This window comes from Tursiops truncatus, chromosome 4, assembly GCF_011762595.2.
Source record: "Tursiops truncatus isolate mTurTru1 chromosome 4, mTurTru1.mat.Y, whole genome shotgun sequence".
Classification (NCBI taxonomy): Eukaryota; Metazoa; Chordata; class Mammalia; order Artiodactyla; family Delphinidae; genus Tursiops; species Tursiops truncatus.
This window is the reverse complement of record NC_047037.1, coordinates 105,485,926-105,502,653: the sequence shown is the minus strand read 5'-3', so window position 1 is coordinate 105,502,653 and position 16,728 is coordinate 105,485,926. Positions and strand designations below refer to the sequence as shown.

The 16,728-nt window shown below is 34.8% G+C and overlaps 1 protein-coding gene across 1 annotated transcript in view; it reads left to right on the top strand.

Moving 5' to 3' along the window:
* Positions 1-16,728, top strand: part of CADM2 (cell adhesion molecule 2) — a 240,398-nt gene that overhangs the window by 77,304 nt on the left and 146,366 nt on the right. Inside the window, exon 3 of the mRNA XM_033855945.2 lies at positions 27-164. Within this exon, the coding sequence (XP_033711836.1) occupies positions 27-164 (138 nt within the window). The remainder of the gene's footprint in view (positions 1-26; positions 165-16,728) is intronic.

Sequence of the window (16,728 nt, the reverse complement as noted above, 5' to 3'; positions counted from 1 at the left end):
ATTTCATTCATTTGCTTAAATTTCAGGTGTTCCTGAGAAGCCTCAAATTAGTGGATTTTCATCCCCAGTTATGGAGGGAGACTTGATGCAGCTGACTTGTAAAACGTCTGGTAGTAAACCTGCAGCTGATATAAGATGGTTCAAAAATGACAAAGAGATTAAAGGTAAGGAATGGGGAAAGGTCTCCAAATCAAAATTAATGTGCTGAAACTAGTGTGAAGTGTTAGATCCAGGGCATTTTACATTTTCCTTTTCTTTTTTTTTTTTTGCGGTACGCGGGCCTGTGACTGTTGTGGCCTCTCCCGTTGCGGAGCACAGGCTCCGGGCGCGCGGGCTCAGCGGCCATGGCTCATGGGCCCAGCCACTCCGCGGCATGTGGGATCTTCCTGGACCGGGGCCCATGTCCCCTGCATCGGCAGGCAGACTCTCAACCACTGTGCCACAAGGGAAGCCCTACATTTTCCTTTTCAAACCACAGTCACTTTCTGATTAAGTGTAATTTGAACCAGATTTACCTTAAATTAGGTAATTTTACAAGGTATATTAATATCAACTGTGTGCCCCATTTTTCTCTTACGTAAAATAGTTTTAAAATTATATATATCTAGAGACTTTCCTGGTGATCTAGTGGTAAAGGATCCACCTTATAACGCAGGGGACGTGGGTTTGATCCCTGGTCAGGGAACTAAGATCCCACATTCCGCGGGGCAACTAAGCCCGTGCACCACACCTACTGAGCTCAAGCGCCTTAACTAGAGAGCCTGAGGGCCCCAAACTACAGAGTCCACACGCCCTGGAGCCTGTGCACCACAACTAGAGAAGAGAAAACCCGCACACCACAACTAGAGAGAAGGCCGCGCACCGCAACAAAGAGCCCGAGCATTGCAACGAATGTTTAGCATGCCTCAAGGAGGAGCCTGCGCGCGGCAACTAAGACCCTACGCCGCCAAAAATAGATTAAATAAATAAATAAATAACAAATCTTAAAAAAAAAATGATATATATCTAGTGGGAAACTTGGAGAAATAAGTTAATATATAAAAAACACGTAGATTCGTGCTTGACAATAGCAAGTGCTAAGTGTTCATGTTAGATGTGATTATTTCAGAGCTCATCTGTAGTATTTAGATTATAGACAGAGAAACTCCATGAATTATTTCTTCAACTTGTTGGTTCTGAAAATACAAAGTTTTGGGAATAAAACTAGCTAAACATCAATAAATCTGTTTTTCAGTAGCTCTCACACAGGGTAAAATAATGTGCTTGTCTCAGTAAAAATGCACAGAAATGTAAATATTCAGCATAATTCTGCTCTTCATACACTTAAACACACACGTGCACACACAGTCTTTTAGGGTGGATTAAGAAGTTTATAGAGGAGATGGCTAGTAAGTCTGGTAGTGGTTTTTGTACCCCACATACAGAAATCTTGGACCTGACATCACATGTACATTAAAACCCAAATATAAGAATCATCTATTATGCTTGTTAAAAATTTTTCCTATTTATATAGTAATATGTATTATTCTCAAGGTAACCTTCTAGGAGATAGATTGATGCAAACCATTCTGATTATTTTAACTTGTAATTCAAGTATCTTACTTAGGATTGGAGGCTCAACAGGTAGAATTGCCTATATTACTAAGAAATTATGGGTTTACAGTCCATACAATTATTCTACCTCTTTTCTATTTTAATTACTTTCTCTCTTTATATTTTTTTCCCCAAACAAGGAACTATCTGTAATTTATCCATAATTACTACCTTTACTTTAGAACTTCTAATAAATACATTTTATTGGACTAACTTTGGAGAAGTACAAGCACCCATTTCACAAGTTAGATACATCACTTTGCTAAGTTAAACTTGCTCTTATATTCTGCCAGGGCTCAGTACCATCCATTCTAATTCTGCCTTTAGGATATATTTGTTTAAGTTAGTGTGTTAAATGTCTAGTCTTGGTTGGAGCTTTTCTAAATGGACCCTCTACACTGTATCCAGAGTTATCTTACTATGACAAGGTTCTAATCCAGCCACTTTTTCTGCGTAAGCATTTCTGATTGAAAGTCCTAACCTGGAGGATTAGTTTAAAATCCGATTTCCTTGGCCTATAAGAAAGCTCCTGGCAGTGAATTCTTACAAATCAGATGGTTTTCTATGTGAAAGGCTTGGTTTATGTTAGAATGTTCTTCTTAAATACTCTCCTTCGGTTAAATTGTTTTATTACCTACATGCATCTCTTTCTGAATTTTGACATAGTTAGTGAGTTAGTTTCTCTTAATTTCTTACCATTTTATTTGTGTTTCGGATAAATATATCCTCAGGGAGGTCAGAGACTAACATACTAGTCATTAATATTGGTTGATTGTTTTTAACGTTGTAGCCTTATGAAAAACGCATAATGTTTTCATTAAAAACATTTTTATAAAATATCTTAATTTTTGACAAATTTGGCTTCTGCTCTGAATGCCAGATTTATTCATAAACTAGGTAGAGAGGGGACTTTTGTTTATATGTAAAAAGATGAAATTTTGATCTTATAAACACTATACTTTAAAATCATCTGAATCTAGAATGAAAATCAAGAGAAAACCATATACAGAATCAGCATTTGGTTCTGTGTTCTACTCAGAAGTAGTGAAGCTTTGTTTTTTCTGTGTTCTTCAATGCATGGCCATTAATAGAGCATTTATTATTCCTACACTTGAATTCATCTATATAGCTCTTTATTCGTTCATAACTCTTATTTTGCATGTTTACATAGTTTGTCTTTACAATGATATGGTGAACTTCCTGAGTTCTCTAAAATGTTTTTATAGGTGTATAGGCAAATATGCTGCATTTAGTATTCTATACAGAATGCACGTTCATTATTATTGCTGTGCTCTATACATGTGAAGTGAAAGTTCGCTCTAAAATCCCTCAGCAGATACACCTCACTGAAAGGAGTGTTCTATCCTTATCTTGCACTCTTGTCTTTTCAGAAATCAAAATTTGACTTCCTATTATCATGTAACAATTTTTACTATATTATCACTTGAGATTTTTTAAAAAGACACTCCCTAATATAAAGAATTGGAAAAGGTAGCCTAATCAAATCCAGTTAAATTCAATTCGATAAGAAATTGTTAAAATGTGTCCCAATTATGCAGCATTCTACGGTGCATGAGTGAATATCCAAATGAAGAAAACAAGAACCTTGACCTGGAGATGTTTAAAATGCCTTTGGGGTGATAAAACCAGCTATGAAGAATACTTTACTATAAAGAGGAATATATAACATTATGTAAATCCCAAAGTAGTTATTCCAGTCAAGGGAAAGTATTATTTTCCATACGTTTTAACTAAACACTGGCCAGTTCAGCATATTGACACTGTGTTAAGTTTCAAACTCTGTATGATAGAGGTAGGGGCTTTCAAAGTGACTTGTGATTTCAGGAGGAGTCATTGTTCTGTACATTTTTTCTCCATTATTATCTAACATATGAATTTAATCACCAAGTTTCTGGGAGAAAGCTGTTTCATAGTCCTAGCTGATCACATTTTCTTGGCCAGGATATTTCCATGTTAGATTATACAGCATGGTTCTCAAACTTTAGCAGGCACCATCATCACCTCCAGGGCCTGTTAAAACTCAGATTATAGGGGCCTGACCCCACATTTTCTGATTGAGTACATCTGGGTTGGAAACCGAGAACATATATATTTAGCAGTGTGTTGAATTTGTGAGTGATAATGATGCTCCTGTTTGGAGACCACACTGGTGTATAGAGAACAGAATGTTGAGAAGTATCAGTAACATATTGAAGTCTTGCCTCTGTCTCTGAACTTTAGTTTCCTCATCTAATAAATGAGGATCATAAAGCTTGCCTCAAAGTGCTATTGCAAGGATTTCATACAAGCCAATATGTATAAAGTGTTTTCACAGTATAAGGAATCACTGAATATATTTTAGATATTATTATTATCATTATCATTATAATTACTATCTTGAGCAAACCATGACTGGTGAGTTGTAACAATCCCTGAATTAGTCCTAGAAATATAACCAAAACAGAATTATTTCTTTAAGGTATTCACTTTTGGGGGATGGACATATAAACATAAGATCTAACAAGTATAGTAACAGACATATGAACTGGCTACAGTTTTTGTACAAAACAAGAAGCAGAGATGTGCCCTACTTTGTGGCAGAGGTAAATGAGAGTACTCAGTAAGTATATGTTAAATGAATAAGTGGATCTTAAATGATGAATGGAATTCACTGTATGGGTTGTGGGTAAAAGTAGGTGGTAGAGCATTGTAAAGAAAGAAACCATGTGTTTATGCAGGGTAAAAGCATGTGATTGTTTGAAGGAACTGAAACTTTCTGTTTGATACAGACACGAGAGATAAATGGGAAGGTAGGGGCCAGTTAAGTCATGGAAGATCTTTTACTCCAGATTAAGGAGTTTGGAATTTATTCTGTAGGCAGTGGTGAAACACTTTCTTCTGTATGCTTTAAACGGTGGAATGAATGATCATAATTTTCATCTGACTCTCCTTTTTCCTCCTGATGAGTCTGACTCAGAAATCCCTTTGGTACCTCTGGGCAGCTCTGTATTCAAAACTGCAGGGGGTTTCACTGTAGCTTTTAATCTTCTGTGTAGCTAGGAAGTTGGAAATATTGCCATTTAGTGTAGGAAAAAAATGTGTATTGCCTTCCTAAATCTATCAGTGTCCTGAGAACTTGTATAAACTTTCCATTCCATATGTAAGTTTAGTAACTTGTAGTTTGAGTAGTTATCATCATAAAATCTTAAGCTTTTCTTTTCCAGCCAACTAGCTTTTACATGAATGTGTTAGGCAGAATTCTATGAGAACCCTCAATGACCCACATTTTTGTATAATCTTTTCCCCTGGAGTGTAGGTAGGATTTGAGAATATATGTGATATCACTGCCTTGATCATGTTGATCATGTTACCTTACATGGCAAAAGGGATTTTACAGATATAATTATGGATCCCTTTTGAGTTCATCAAAGGGAGATTACTAAGGGAAACCTGACATAATGAGGTGAAGTTTTTATAAAAGATTAAAGAGTCAGACATCCTCCTCCTGGCCTGGAAGAAAGCAAATAGCCATGTGTGTACTGTCTATAGGGGCCATGTGACAAAGAACTCTGGGTGACCTCTAGGAGCTGAAAGCTGTTCCTGAGTGGCAGCTAGTGAGAAAATGGGGACCTCGGACATACAGCATCAAGGAAGTAAATTTGCCAACAATCAGTGAGTTTGTAGAGGACTCTAAAACCTACATGGGAATCACAGCCTCAGCCAACACCATGATTTCAGCCTGGTGACACTGAGAAGAGGACCAGGATAAGCCCTATCTGGACTCTTAATCCATAGAAATTGTGAGATAATAAATGCATATTGCTTTAGGACACTAAGCTTTTAATCATTTATTATGCACCAGTAGCAGGAAACTGAGATCCAGAAAGGCAGAATGATTTCTCATAGTCACACATCTGACAAAGAATGAGCTTGAATATTCCAATTCTAAGACCCAGCACTTGAACTGGGGAAGAAAGCTGAAGGCTGGAAGAATATTTAAGGGACATTTCAAACATGAATTAGTAAGGCCCTGAACTAATGGATGAAATGGCATTTTTTTAAATGGATGGATTTAAAAGAGAAGACAAATTCCAGGTGAACTTGGTGAATGAGTCTGGGAGATGGAGCAAAAACAAGGGTCAAAGACAACACAATTTGGATGCCAACACAACTTGGTTAGTGAACATGTGGAAATAAGAAAGGCATTAGGAGAAATTAGTTCAGAAATAAATGATAATATGTTTATTCTTTGATGTTGAAGTAACTATATATTGGTAGAATCTAAAAGTTAAACTTAGCAGGCTTTTGGAGTTAGGTGACTTATGATTAAGAAAGGGATTCTGACAACACAAAGGTCTCTCATCTCTTATGAAGGACATTTTTAGTTTTAGCCTTTATAAATAGTTATTACCCTTTATTTGTGCAGCACACTCCCAACAGAAACCCTCTCAGTACTTCCTTCTGACCCTAAGAATCATGCTATGTAGTAACCTGCATATTCATCAAAGCCTGACTTTGTGGGGAGTCACTGAAGCTTTGTCAGTGCCTAATAGTATTGCCTGTATTCTACAAGTGTTATTTACTTCGCGTACATTGTTTGTTTCAAATGTTGGACCATCAGGCTTAAACTGACTTTAGCTGTGTTGCCCTGTGTGAACAGGACTCTTCACATACACTTTAGTGTTAATCAAAAATAATGCAGCAGCTCATTTTCAAGTTGGCTAAATATAGTATAATTGTACTATAAGCTACTTAGTAGATAATTTTTCAGCGTTTGGAAACTTGAGAGTGAATTTCTGAATGTTGTGTTTCTTAAAATGTAGCCTTTAGACTGTTCGGATTAGAATCACCTGAGGTACTAGTTAGAAAAATGAAGATTCCTGGTCTCAATGTAGACCTTTAAAATCAGAATTTCTGGCTGTCAAGCCTAGAAGTCCTAATATTTATTAAGTACCTCTGTTGACGCTTAGGCTCACTATAGTTTGAGAATGCATAGAATTAGAGACCAGTAAGCCAAGTATTAATAGATATTCAAAGAAAGAAAGAAAGGAGGTCCTAATCTAATAAGTTTAGAAAATGACTCGATATTCTATGTCCTTTATGAATCTATTCTTAGAGGGAGATTCTCTAAAACTAAATCAAAATGCACTTTAGTGCTTTAACATTTCTGAGAATTAATGCAAATTTCTGTTAGACAACATCTTAGCAGTATTCTTTGGCCATATGATTTTTAAAATTTGTTTTGTGTTTCTTGCATTGAACTTTGTGGAATCTACTTTGAGAAACAGTAATTATATATTTAATTTAAATACTCTCCCTGGTGTTGTAAAACTAGTTTTGGCCTAATACTTCATTTAATGTCAGTTGCACAAAGCCTTAATTTAAATAAGTGAAATACTAACATGTAATACAGAGATTGTGAATTCTCTTGAGCTAAACACAAAAGAAAATAAAAAGGAGATATTTGTGTGTCCTGAGCCTAAAGCTCCTGTATCATGTGTGATAAGGATTAATTAAAAGTGTTAGTGTTTAAACTTACAGAGTATACCATATATCAATGATTTTTTTGAGTTCTTTTGTTTAAACTTACCGCTTTGAGAGTGTCCTTGCCATTTAAATATGAATCATGTTGGACCCCGTAGAAAAAGAAATAGCATTAGTAATACCTGTAAGTGAGGTGTGTGTGTCTGTGTGTGTGTGTGTGTGTGTGTGTGTGTGTGTGTATACATACCACTTGGGGTTTTCCAAATGCTGTTGACTGTGTTACCTCAAGACTCTCTCAAGATACAATGAGATACATAGAACATCTTTCTGGAAAGAGACAAAACAGTTGTTTCATCTGAGTGTGAATGGCTGATGAAAGCAAATGATCACCAAAACTCTTTGAGAAACTTTTAAAAAATGTTTTATTTTTTAAAAGCAACTTTATTGAGATATAATGGACTAAAAACAATCTACACATATTTTATGTGTGCAGTTTGGTATTATTTCACAAGTGTATATGGTGATGAGACCATCACTATGATCAAGATAATGAACATATTCATCATCTACAAAAGTTTGTTCATACACCTTCATAATTCCTTCCTCCTGGCCTTCTTTGCCCACCCCCCCCATCTCACTTCCAGGAAACCACTATTCTACTGTATGTCATTATAGATTACATTTTCTAGAATTTTATATAAATCAAATCATATAGTACATACTCTTTGATTTATTTCCCTCAGGATGAATATTCTGAGATTCATCCATGTTGCATATATAAAGGTTGTTGCTGTCTATTGCTGATTCATATTCTATTGTATGTATCTGTACTATAATTTGTTTATCCATTTATCTGGGGATAGACATTTGGGTTGTTTGCAGTTTGGGGCCATTGCAGTAAAGCTGCTATGAACATTTGGGTGTAAGTCTTTGCATGTATCTATGCTCTTATTTCTCTTGTGTAAATGCCTAAGAGCAGAATGGCTGGGTCATATAGAAGATACATGTTTAATTTTTAAAGGCATTGCCAAACGATTTTTCAAAGTGGTTGTACTCCTTCATGAAATCCAACTTTTAAATTTTAGTATTATTATTTTTTACTTTTTTGAATCATGTTTTGGTATTATATGTAAGATGTTTTTGCCTAATCCAAGATCACAAAGAATTACTTCTAAAAATTTCATATTTTTAGGTTTTGCATGTATTTTGAGTGATTTTATATTTTCAATGCACTTGTCTTTTCTTTCTCTCAGGTATTATTTCTAGGTCAGTTTTGATAGATTGATTGATCTCATTATAGATAGCATTTTCCTGCTTCTTTGAATGCAGAGTATTTTTTGATTGGATTCCAGACATTATAAGTTTTACCTTTCTGGTACTGAATGTTCTCCTATTCCTCTAAGTATTCTTAAGCTTTGTTCTGGTTAAGTAATTTAGAGTTTAATGCTTTCAGAGCTTCTTTTAAATTTCTTAGGTGGGACCAGAGCAGCTTTTATTCTTAGAATTACTTAATTCTCATTACTCAGATAAAATCCTCTGAGTGCCCAGAGTACCAATTATGAGTTTTTTTCAGTCAGGTTAGTTAGAACAGGCATTATTCCCTGCCTGTGTAAGCATCATGTACTATTTCCTCTAATCCTTTTTTGATAGTTCTTGTCCTAGCCCCAAACACTTTCTTCACACAGATACACGGATCAATAATTACTTTGCCAAATACTGTGAGGGACACTGCAGTTGTCTGGAGTCATCTCTTTGTGTAGCTCTTTCATTTTTGATACTCTGCCCTATAAACTCTAGCTGCTGTGGCCTTCTTAGACACCCAGCTCCATCAGCATAACTCAGGGAGGCCACCAGGGTCTGCATGGATTTCCCTCCACACACCACAGTCTAGAAAATCTCTCAAGGCATTAAGAAGGGACAAATTTTAGGGTTTATCTCATTCATTTTCCATCTCTCTGGGATAACTGTCCATTATTGTTATGTTCAATATCTTGAAAACTCTTGTTTACAGATAAGAGGTAAATCCAACTTTGTTATTCTGCTAGGCTAGAAGCTAAAGTTATTTTGCCTTTGTTTTTGAAATGTAGAGAAATAATACTTTTATCTAAATGGTAGTATGTTTTAATTTTGTCTGATTGCTTATTTGTTTTAAGATGATATAATACATTTAAGGGGATGAACATGAATAAGTGTAAAATGTATCCATACTCACTTTGACAAAATATTTTAGATTAATCATTCTGCTAGTTTTAAAGGTAAAAATTATTTGATTTAGCTATAGAAATTCAGTGCTGTTATACATTATTGTGGGAATGGAAAGAAAAGTTCCAGCATGTATATAATGAGATAAGTAAGTATAAATCTTTGACTGGATTTTACTTATTGTCAAGAATGAACACTCTATCAACAAAATAATGTTTTTCTTTGTTGTTAATTCATGTTTTTAATCAACAGTTTTATTTATTTATTCACACACACACACACACACACACACACACACTGTATTTTATTTTTACAAGAAATAAATCAACTGACACCAAGCATTGTAAATGGATGACCACAACAAAAGCAACAATGATTGCAATTACCAAACACGAAACACACTCATACTATGTCATAATATTGACATTCTGTCCAGTAATCCTCCACTGTAACAGCTCCTTTACTTTGCAGTGAAAATTGATTTGTGTATTTTTTGCCTCTGAGTCCTTGTGGGATTTTTTTTTTTAATTCAAACATAAAGTCACAAAAATTATAATCATCCTCATCAGTTCACTCAGTCCCATGTAATTAATTTTTTTTATCTTGAACTTTTGTTAGCACTTTTATGAATTCATCAGTTTTCCATTAGAGTTCTGAAAATGCTTATTCATTCAGTTCAGCAGTATAGTCAGTTACCAGAAACCTGTACTTGTCAGAGTCTTTTCCATGAATTCCTTGAAGATGAAACCCTTTTATAGGAACATTTTTGCAAAAGCATCAGAGTACATCCAGAATTGTCTGTAAATGACAAAAGACTTAAAAATGACCATGGTTAAAGATTTGATGAAATTTCATAATGATGCAATTGACAAGGAAATTTAGTTATTTCTGAGATATACATTTTAAAGTAATAACTAGACTTATGACTTATAACATTATACCAGAACATATAAGATTTTTAGAAATTTCATGTAATGTCTAAAACATTTATATTAACATATTTCCATACAAATAACCCAAAGAAAGTTTAGTATTAGTTGTTTTTTTTTTGTTTTTTATACTGCAGCTTCTTCTTAGTCATCAATTTTATACACATCAATGTATACATGTCAATCCCAATGGCCAATTCAGCACACCACCATCCCCACCCCACCGTGGTTCTCCCCCCTCGGTGTCCATACGTTTGTTCTCTACATCTGTGTCTCAACTTCTGCCCTGCAAACCAGTTCATCTGTACCATTTTTCTAGGTTCCACATACATGCGTTAATATACGATATTTGTTTTTCCCTTTCTGACTTACTTCACTCTGTATGACAGTCTCTAGATCCATCCACGTTTCAACAAATGACTCAATTTCATTCCTTTTTTAGGCTGAGTAATATTCCATTGTAAATATGTACCACGTCTTCTTTATCCATTCATCTGTCGATGGGCATTTAGGTTGTTTCCATGACCTGGCTATTGTAAATAGTACTGCAATGAATATTGGGGTGAATGTGCCTTTTTGAATTATGATTTTCTCTGGGTATATGCCCAGTAGTGGGATTGCTGGATCATATGGTAATTCTATTTTTAGTTTTTTAAGGAACCTCCATACTGTTCTCCATAGTGGCTGTATCCATTTACATTCCCACCAACAGTGCAAGAGGGCTCCCTTTTCTCCACACCCTCTCCAGATTTTATTGTTTCTAGATTTTTTGATGATGGCCATTCTAACTGGTGTGAGATGATACCTCATTGTACTTTTGATTTGCACTTCTCTAATAATTAGTGATGTTAAGCAGCTTTTCATGTGCTTCTTGGCCATTTGTATGTCTTCTTTGGAGAAATGTCTATTTAGGTCTTCTGTCCATTTTCGGATTGGGTTGTTTGTTTCTTTAATATTGAGCTGAATGAGCTGTTTATATATTTTGGAGATTAATCCTTTGTCTGTTGATTCATTTGGGAATATTTTCTCCCATTCTGAAGGTTATCTTTTCGTCTTGTTTATAGTTTTCTTTGCTGTGCAAAAGCTTTGAAGTTTGAGTAGGTCCCATTTGTTTATTTTTGTTTTTATTTCCATTACTCTAGGAGGTGGATCAAAGAAGATCTTGCTGTGAGTTATGTCAAACAGTGTTCTTCTTATGTTTTCCTCTAAGAGTTTTATAGTGTCTGGTCTTACATTTAGGTCTCTAATCCATTTCGAGTTTATTTTTGTGTATGGTGTTAGGGAGTGTTCTAATTTCTTTCTTTTACATGTAGCTGTCCAGTTTTCCCAGCACAGCTTATTAAAGAGACTGTCTTTTCTCCTTTGTATATCTTTGCCTCCTTTGTCATAGATTAGTTGACCATAGGTGTGTGGGTTTATCTCTGGCCTTTGTATCTTGTTCCATTGATCTATGTTTCTGTTTTTGTGCCAGTACCGTATTGTCTTCATTGCTGTAGCTTTGTAGTATAGTCTGAAGTCAGGAAGTCTGATTGCTCCAGCTCCATTTTTTTCCCTCAAGACTGCTTTGGCTATTTGGGGTCTTTTGTGTCTCCATATAAATTATAAGATGATTTGTTCTAGTTCCGTAAAAAATGTCATTGGTAATTTGATAGGGATTGCATTGAATCTGTAGATTGCTTTGGGTAGTATAGTCATTTTCACAATATTGATTCTTCCAATCCAAGAACATGGTATATCTCTCCATCTGTTGGTGTCATCTTTAATTTCTTTCTTCAGTGTCTTATAGTTTTCTGCCTACAGGTCTTTTGTCTCCCTACGTAGGTTTATTCCTAGGTATTTTATTCTTTATATTGCAATGGTAAAGGAGAGTGTTTCCATAATTTCTCTTTCAGATTTTTCATCATTAATGTATAGGAATATAAGAGATTTCTGTGCATTAATTTTGTATCCTGCAACTTTACCAGATTCATTGATTAGCTCTAGTATTTTTCTGGTGGTATTTTTAGGATTCTCTATGTATAGTATATCATCTGCAAACAGTGACAGTTTTACTTCTTCTTTTCCAATTTGTATTCCTTTTATTTCTTTTTCTTCTCTGATTGCCATGTCTAGGACTTCCAAAACTATGTTGAATAATAGTGGTAAGAGTGGACATCCTTGTCTCATTCCTGATCTTAGAGGAAATGCTTTCAGTTTTTCACCATTGAGAATGATGTTTGCTGTGGGTTTCTCGTATATGGTCTTTATTAAGTTGAGGTAGTTTCCCTCTATGCCCACTTTCTGGAGAGTTTTTTATCATAAATGGTGTTGAATTTTGTCAAAAGCTTTTTCTGGATCTATTGAGATGACCATATGGTTTTTATACTTCAATTTGTTAATATGGTGTATCACATTGATTGATTTGGGTATATTGAAGAATCCTTACCTCCATAGGATAAATCCCACTTGATCATGGTGTATGATACTTTTAACGTGTTGTTGGATTCTGTTTGCTAGTATTTTGTTGAGGATTTTTGCATCTATATTCATCAGTGATATTGGGCTGTAATTTTCTTTTTTTGTAGTATCTTTTTCTGGTTTTGGTATCAGGGTAATGGTGGCCTCATAGAATGAGTTTGGGAGTGTTCCTTTCTCTGCAATTTTTTGGAAGAGTTTGAGAAGGATGGGTGTTATCTCTTCTCTAAATGTTTGACAGAATTCACCTGTGAAGTCATCTGGTCCTGGACTTTTATTTGTTGGAAGATTTTTAATCACAGTTTCAATTTCATTATTTGTGATTGATCTGTTCATATTTTCTGTTTCTTCCTGGTTCAGTTTTGGAAGGTTTTACCTTTCTAAGTATCTGTCTATTTCTTCCAGGTTGTCCATTTTATTGGCATAGAGTTGGTTGTAGTAGTCTCTTAGGATGCTCTGTATTTCTGCAGTGTCTGTTGTAACTTCTCTTTTTTCATTTCTAATTTTATTGATTTGAGTCCTCTCCCTCTTTTTCTTGATGAGTCTGGCTAATGGTTTATCAATTTTGTTTATCTTCTCAAAGAACCAGCTTGTAGTTTTATTGACTTTGCTATCATTTCTTTCATTTCGTTTTCATTTATTTCAAATCTGATCTTTATGATTTCTTTCCTTCTGCTAACTTTGGGATTTGTTTGTTCTTCTTTCTCTAGTTCCTTTGGGTGTAAGGTTAGAGTGTTTACTTGAGATTTTTCTTGTTTCTTGAGGTGGCTTGTATAGCTATAAACTTCCCTCTTAGAACTGCTTTTGCTGTGTCCCATAGGTTTTGGATCGTCATGTTTTCATTGTCATTTGTCTCTAGGTAGTTTTTGATTTCCTTTTTGATTTCTTCAGTGATCTCTTGGTTATTTAGAAATGTATTGTTTAGCCTCCATGTGTTTGTGTTTTTTACATTTTTTTCCCTGTAATTCACTTCTAATCTCATAGCGTTGTGGTCAGAAAAGATGCTTGATGTGATTTCAATTTTTTTAAAATTTACTGAGGCTTGATTTGTTACCCAAGATGTGATCTATCCTGGAGAATGTTCCATGCGCACTTGAGAAGAAAGTGTAATCTGCTGTTTTTGAATGGTATGTCCTATAAATATCTATTAAATCTATCTGGTATATTGTGTCATTTAAAGCTTCTGTTTCCCTATTTATTTTCATTTTGGATGATCTGTCCATTGGTGTAAGTGCGGTGTTAAAGTCACCCACTATTATTGTGTTACTGTTGATTTCCTCTTATAGCTGTTAGCAGATGCCTTATGTATGGAGGTGCTCCTATATTGGGTGCATATATATTTATAATTGTTATATCTTCTTGGATTTGTCCCTTGATCATTATGTAGTGTCCTTGCTTGTCTCTTGTAACATTCTTTATTAATCAACATTTTTAACTTAAGGGTTAAAGCAAGTGCAAATCTCAGTCATCCAGAAATCATCAGCCAACAAAGAATCTTGAGATCATAATAACATAAATATTCAAAGGTACTAGCTTTTTAGCTCACATCTGCTAATGGAGGGACTCAATCACTGTTCAAATTCTCCTCAGGTTATTTCCAAAAGATACTTTATGGCTTTTTCATGTGCTAAGAAAGATGCCTCTCCCATTCATTAGCTTTAGATTCTTCATGGAAATGCAATTCTTTATGGTTTTTGTGGCATATGAGGAGAGAAGGTCTTGTTCCCATCATCTTAAACAAATGATCTTCCTGGGACCCAGGAAGATATTTTATGAAATTTATGAATCAGATCTTTCTAAAAATGATTATTTAATTCTTTGATCAGTAAAAGTCAAAAAAGATCAGAGATAAGAAGGGAGAAGAATAATAGAAGAAAAAATGAAAAAATAGTAATTTATTTATGAATTTTATGAACACGTGAATGGTATTGAACCTTATGAGCGTCCCAGTGGATAGTTGGAATTTAAAAGTGATATGTTGCTCAGGAAACAAGGCAACCTGTTGAAAAATAATCAACAAAACTATGAGAGAGAGAAGCATTGTATTCAGAAAGCTAATTTTACATTACAGATGTTTTACTGATGCAAATGAATCATTTTCACAAGAGGTTGATGAGGGGCAGGTTTATTTTTTCTTACATGTGCTGAATGCTACAAGATTTTATAAAATAAATTGTTTGATGACTAGAAAATTGCATCATCACAGGTGTTTCAAAGGAGTCACACTTGCCTGCTGCTTATAGAATTTACTCAAATGGATAGATTTTTTTTTACTTTCTTATAGAGTTTACTCTAATGGATGGGCTTTTTAAAAATTTTATTCCATATTTTATCATCTTTTGGGCCTACAACAAAACACCTTTTTCAATAGAAAATAAATCTTTCAATCTTCAGAAGGAAGGAGATTATAATCTACACAAATATAGTGACTACCCTGAGGCATCAGGCTCAGAGTCAGGTTTTTTTTTTTTTCCAGTCAGATGGTATTATCTTTTTGATTCAGCCTAAGGATGTAGTGCACAATATATAAAATCTTTTCTTAGAAGCGGTAACAAGTGAAAGTTGACTTCTCATGTCTAAACGTTTGGCTAATGGCACTGAGGTTCACTCAACCTACTCTCAAGTGAAAAGAGGTTATTGTAAGGTTTTCCTGACCATTGCCAAGTGAAAGGAGCACAACAGAACATATTTTTAGCCATAAAGGTTATTCTCTGGATATAAACAGTTCACTGATTGACTGGCTTCATAGTGACTTAGCTTCTTTTTGTCTATAAGTACACCCAGCTATCTGCTTCTTCCTCTGTTTTGCACACCTTTTCTCTACATCATGAATCATGCTCTCTCATTAGATTGGGTAAATCATGGCTTTCCAAGAATTAGCTGAGGAATATACATGTGCCTGTGTGTGTGTGTGTACATGTGTATACATGTGTGTGCTCAAGCATGTGTTTTTACTTCAATTTCTTTGAACTCTTCAGGGTTTTAAATCACATTAAGATATATGATGGAGATTCTGAAATATGCTAGTTAACTACCTTGTTTCTGTTTGGGGATAAAGTTTCATGCTTTCCACCTTGGAGATTAGGCAGCTGGGGGTCAGGTAGCTCTTCAGGTTTAATCACATCTAGCTGAAGTCACATGCTACAGAGCATGGTGATTTCTGGGCAAGGAATGTCTACCAAAGAAATTACATAGCAGAGGAATTTACTATTAAAAGGCAAATCTGGTTATGCCAAACACCATGAATTCAAATTCATCAAGTACAGACACTATAGAGGGTTACAAACTTATTTTCACATGTTGATATAATTTTTAGATTTTATGACTGTAATTCTGTTAGATGTAAAATATTAAGGAGTCTCTAATAAAATATTGTGCTCTGGGATTAAATACAGGAAGTGCTGATATTTCCTCCCTACCCTACTTCCTTTTTGGGTTTTATTTATGAACAATTGATAGGGTATAAACTAAGCCCAAGGTGCCCAAGATAAATTCCACAAGTTATGCAGGATATACCTCACAGCTCATGAACAAGCTGCGTAAGTCAGAAAGAAGGCAACCTTGTTGAAACTGACAAAGGCTGCTTTTTAGCTCATTACATTAGTGGTACAGAAATAATAAGTAATATTCATATGCTACTGAATATTCAAAGAACATGATAATAAAATTAGGAAGATTTTCTGAGAACAAGCTAATCTCTCTCTGAGGGTATCATAATTATTAACTAATCTCCCGAGTAACCATTTCTCTCCTAAATAGTCTATCTCCCATACTTTTTTCAAAAGAGATATCTGATGGGGTGAGTTTCAGAGAGGCTATCTGATATTGTTAATCTTTAAAATATTATCCTCTTTGGTATTTTGAACATGCGAATAGTTTTAAAAATATTTAAATAATATAGTTACATATCTGTCTCTCTCACCAGACTGGGATTCCTTTCTTCATTTAACTTTTGACAGGCAGAATCTGGCATGGTGTCAAACACATGGTACAAGCTCAAGGTACCATGGAGATTATATGGAGAATAAGTGAATCATTTGGATCAAAGTGTTCTCAAGACTTTACT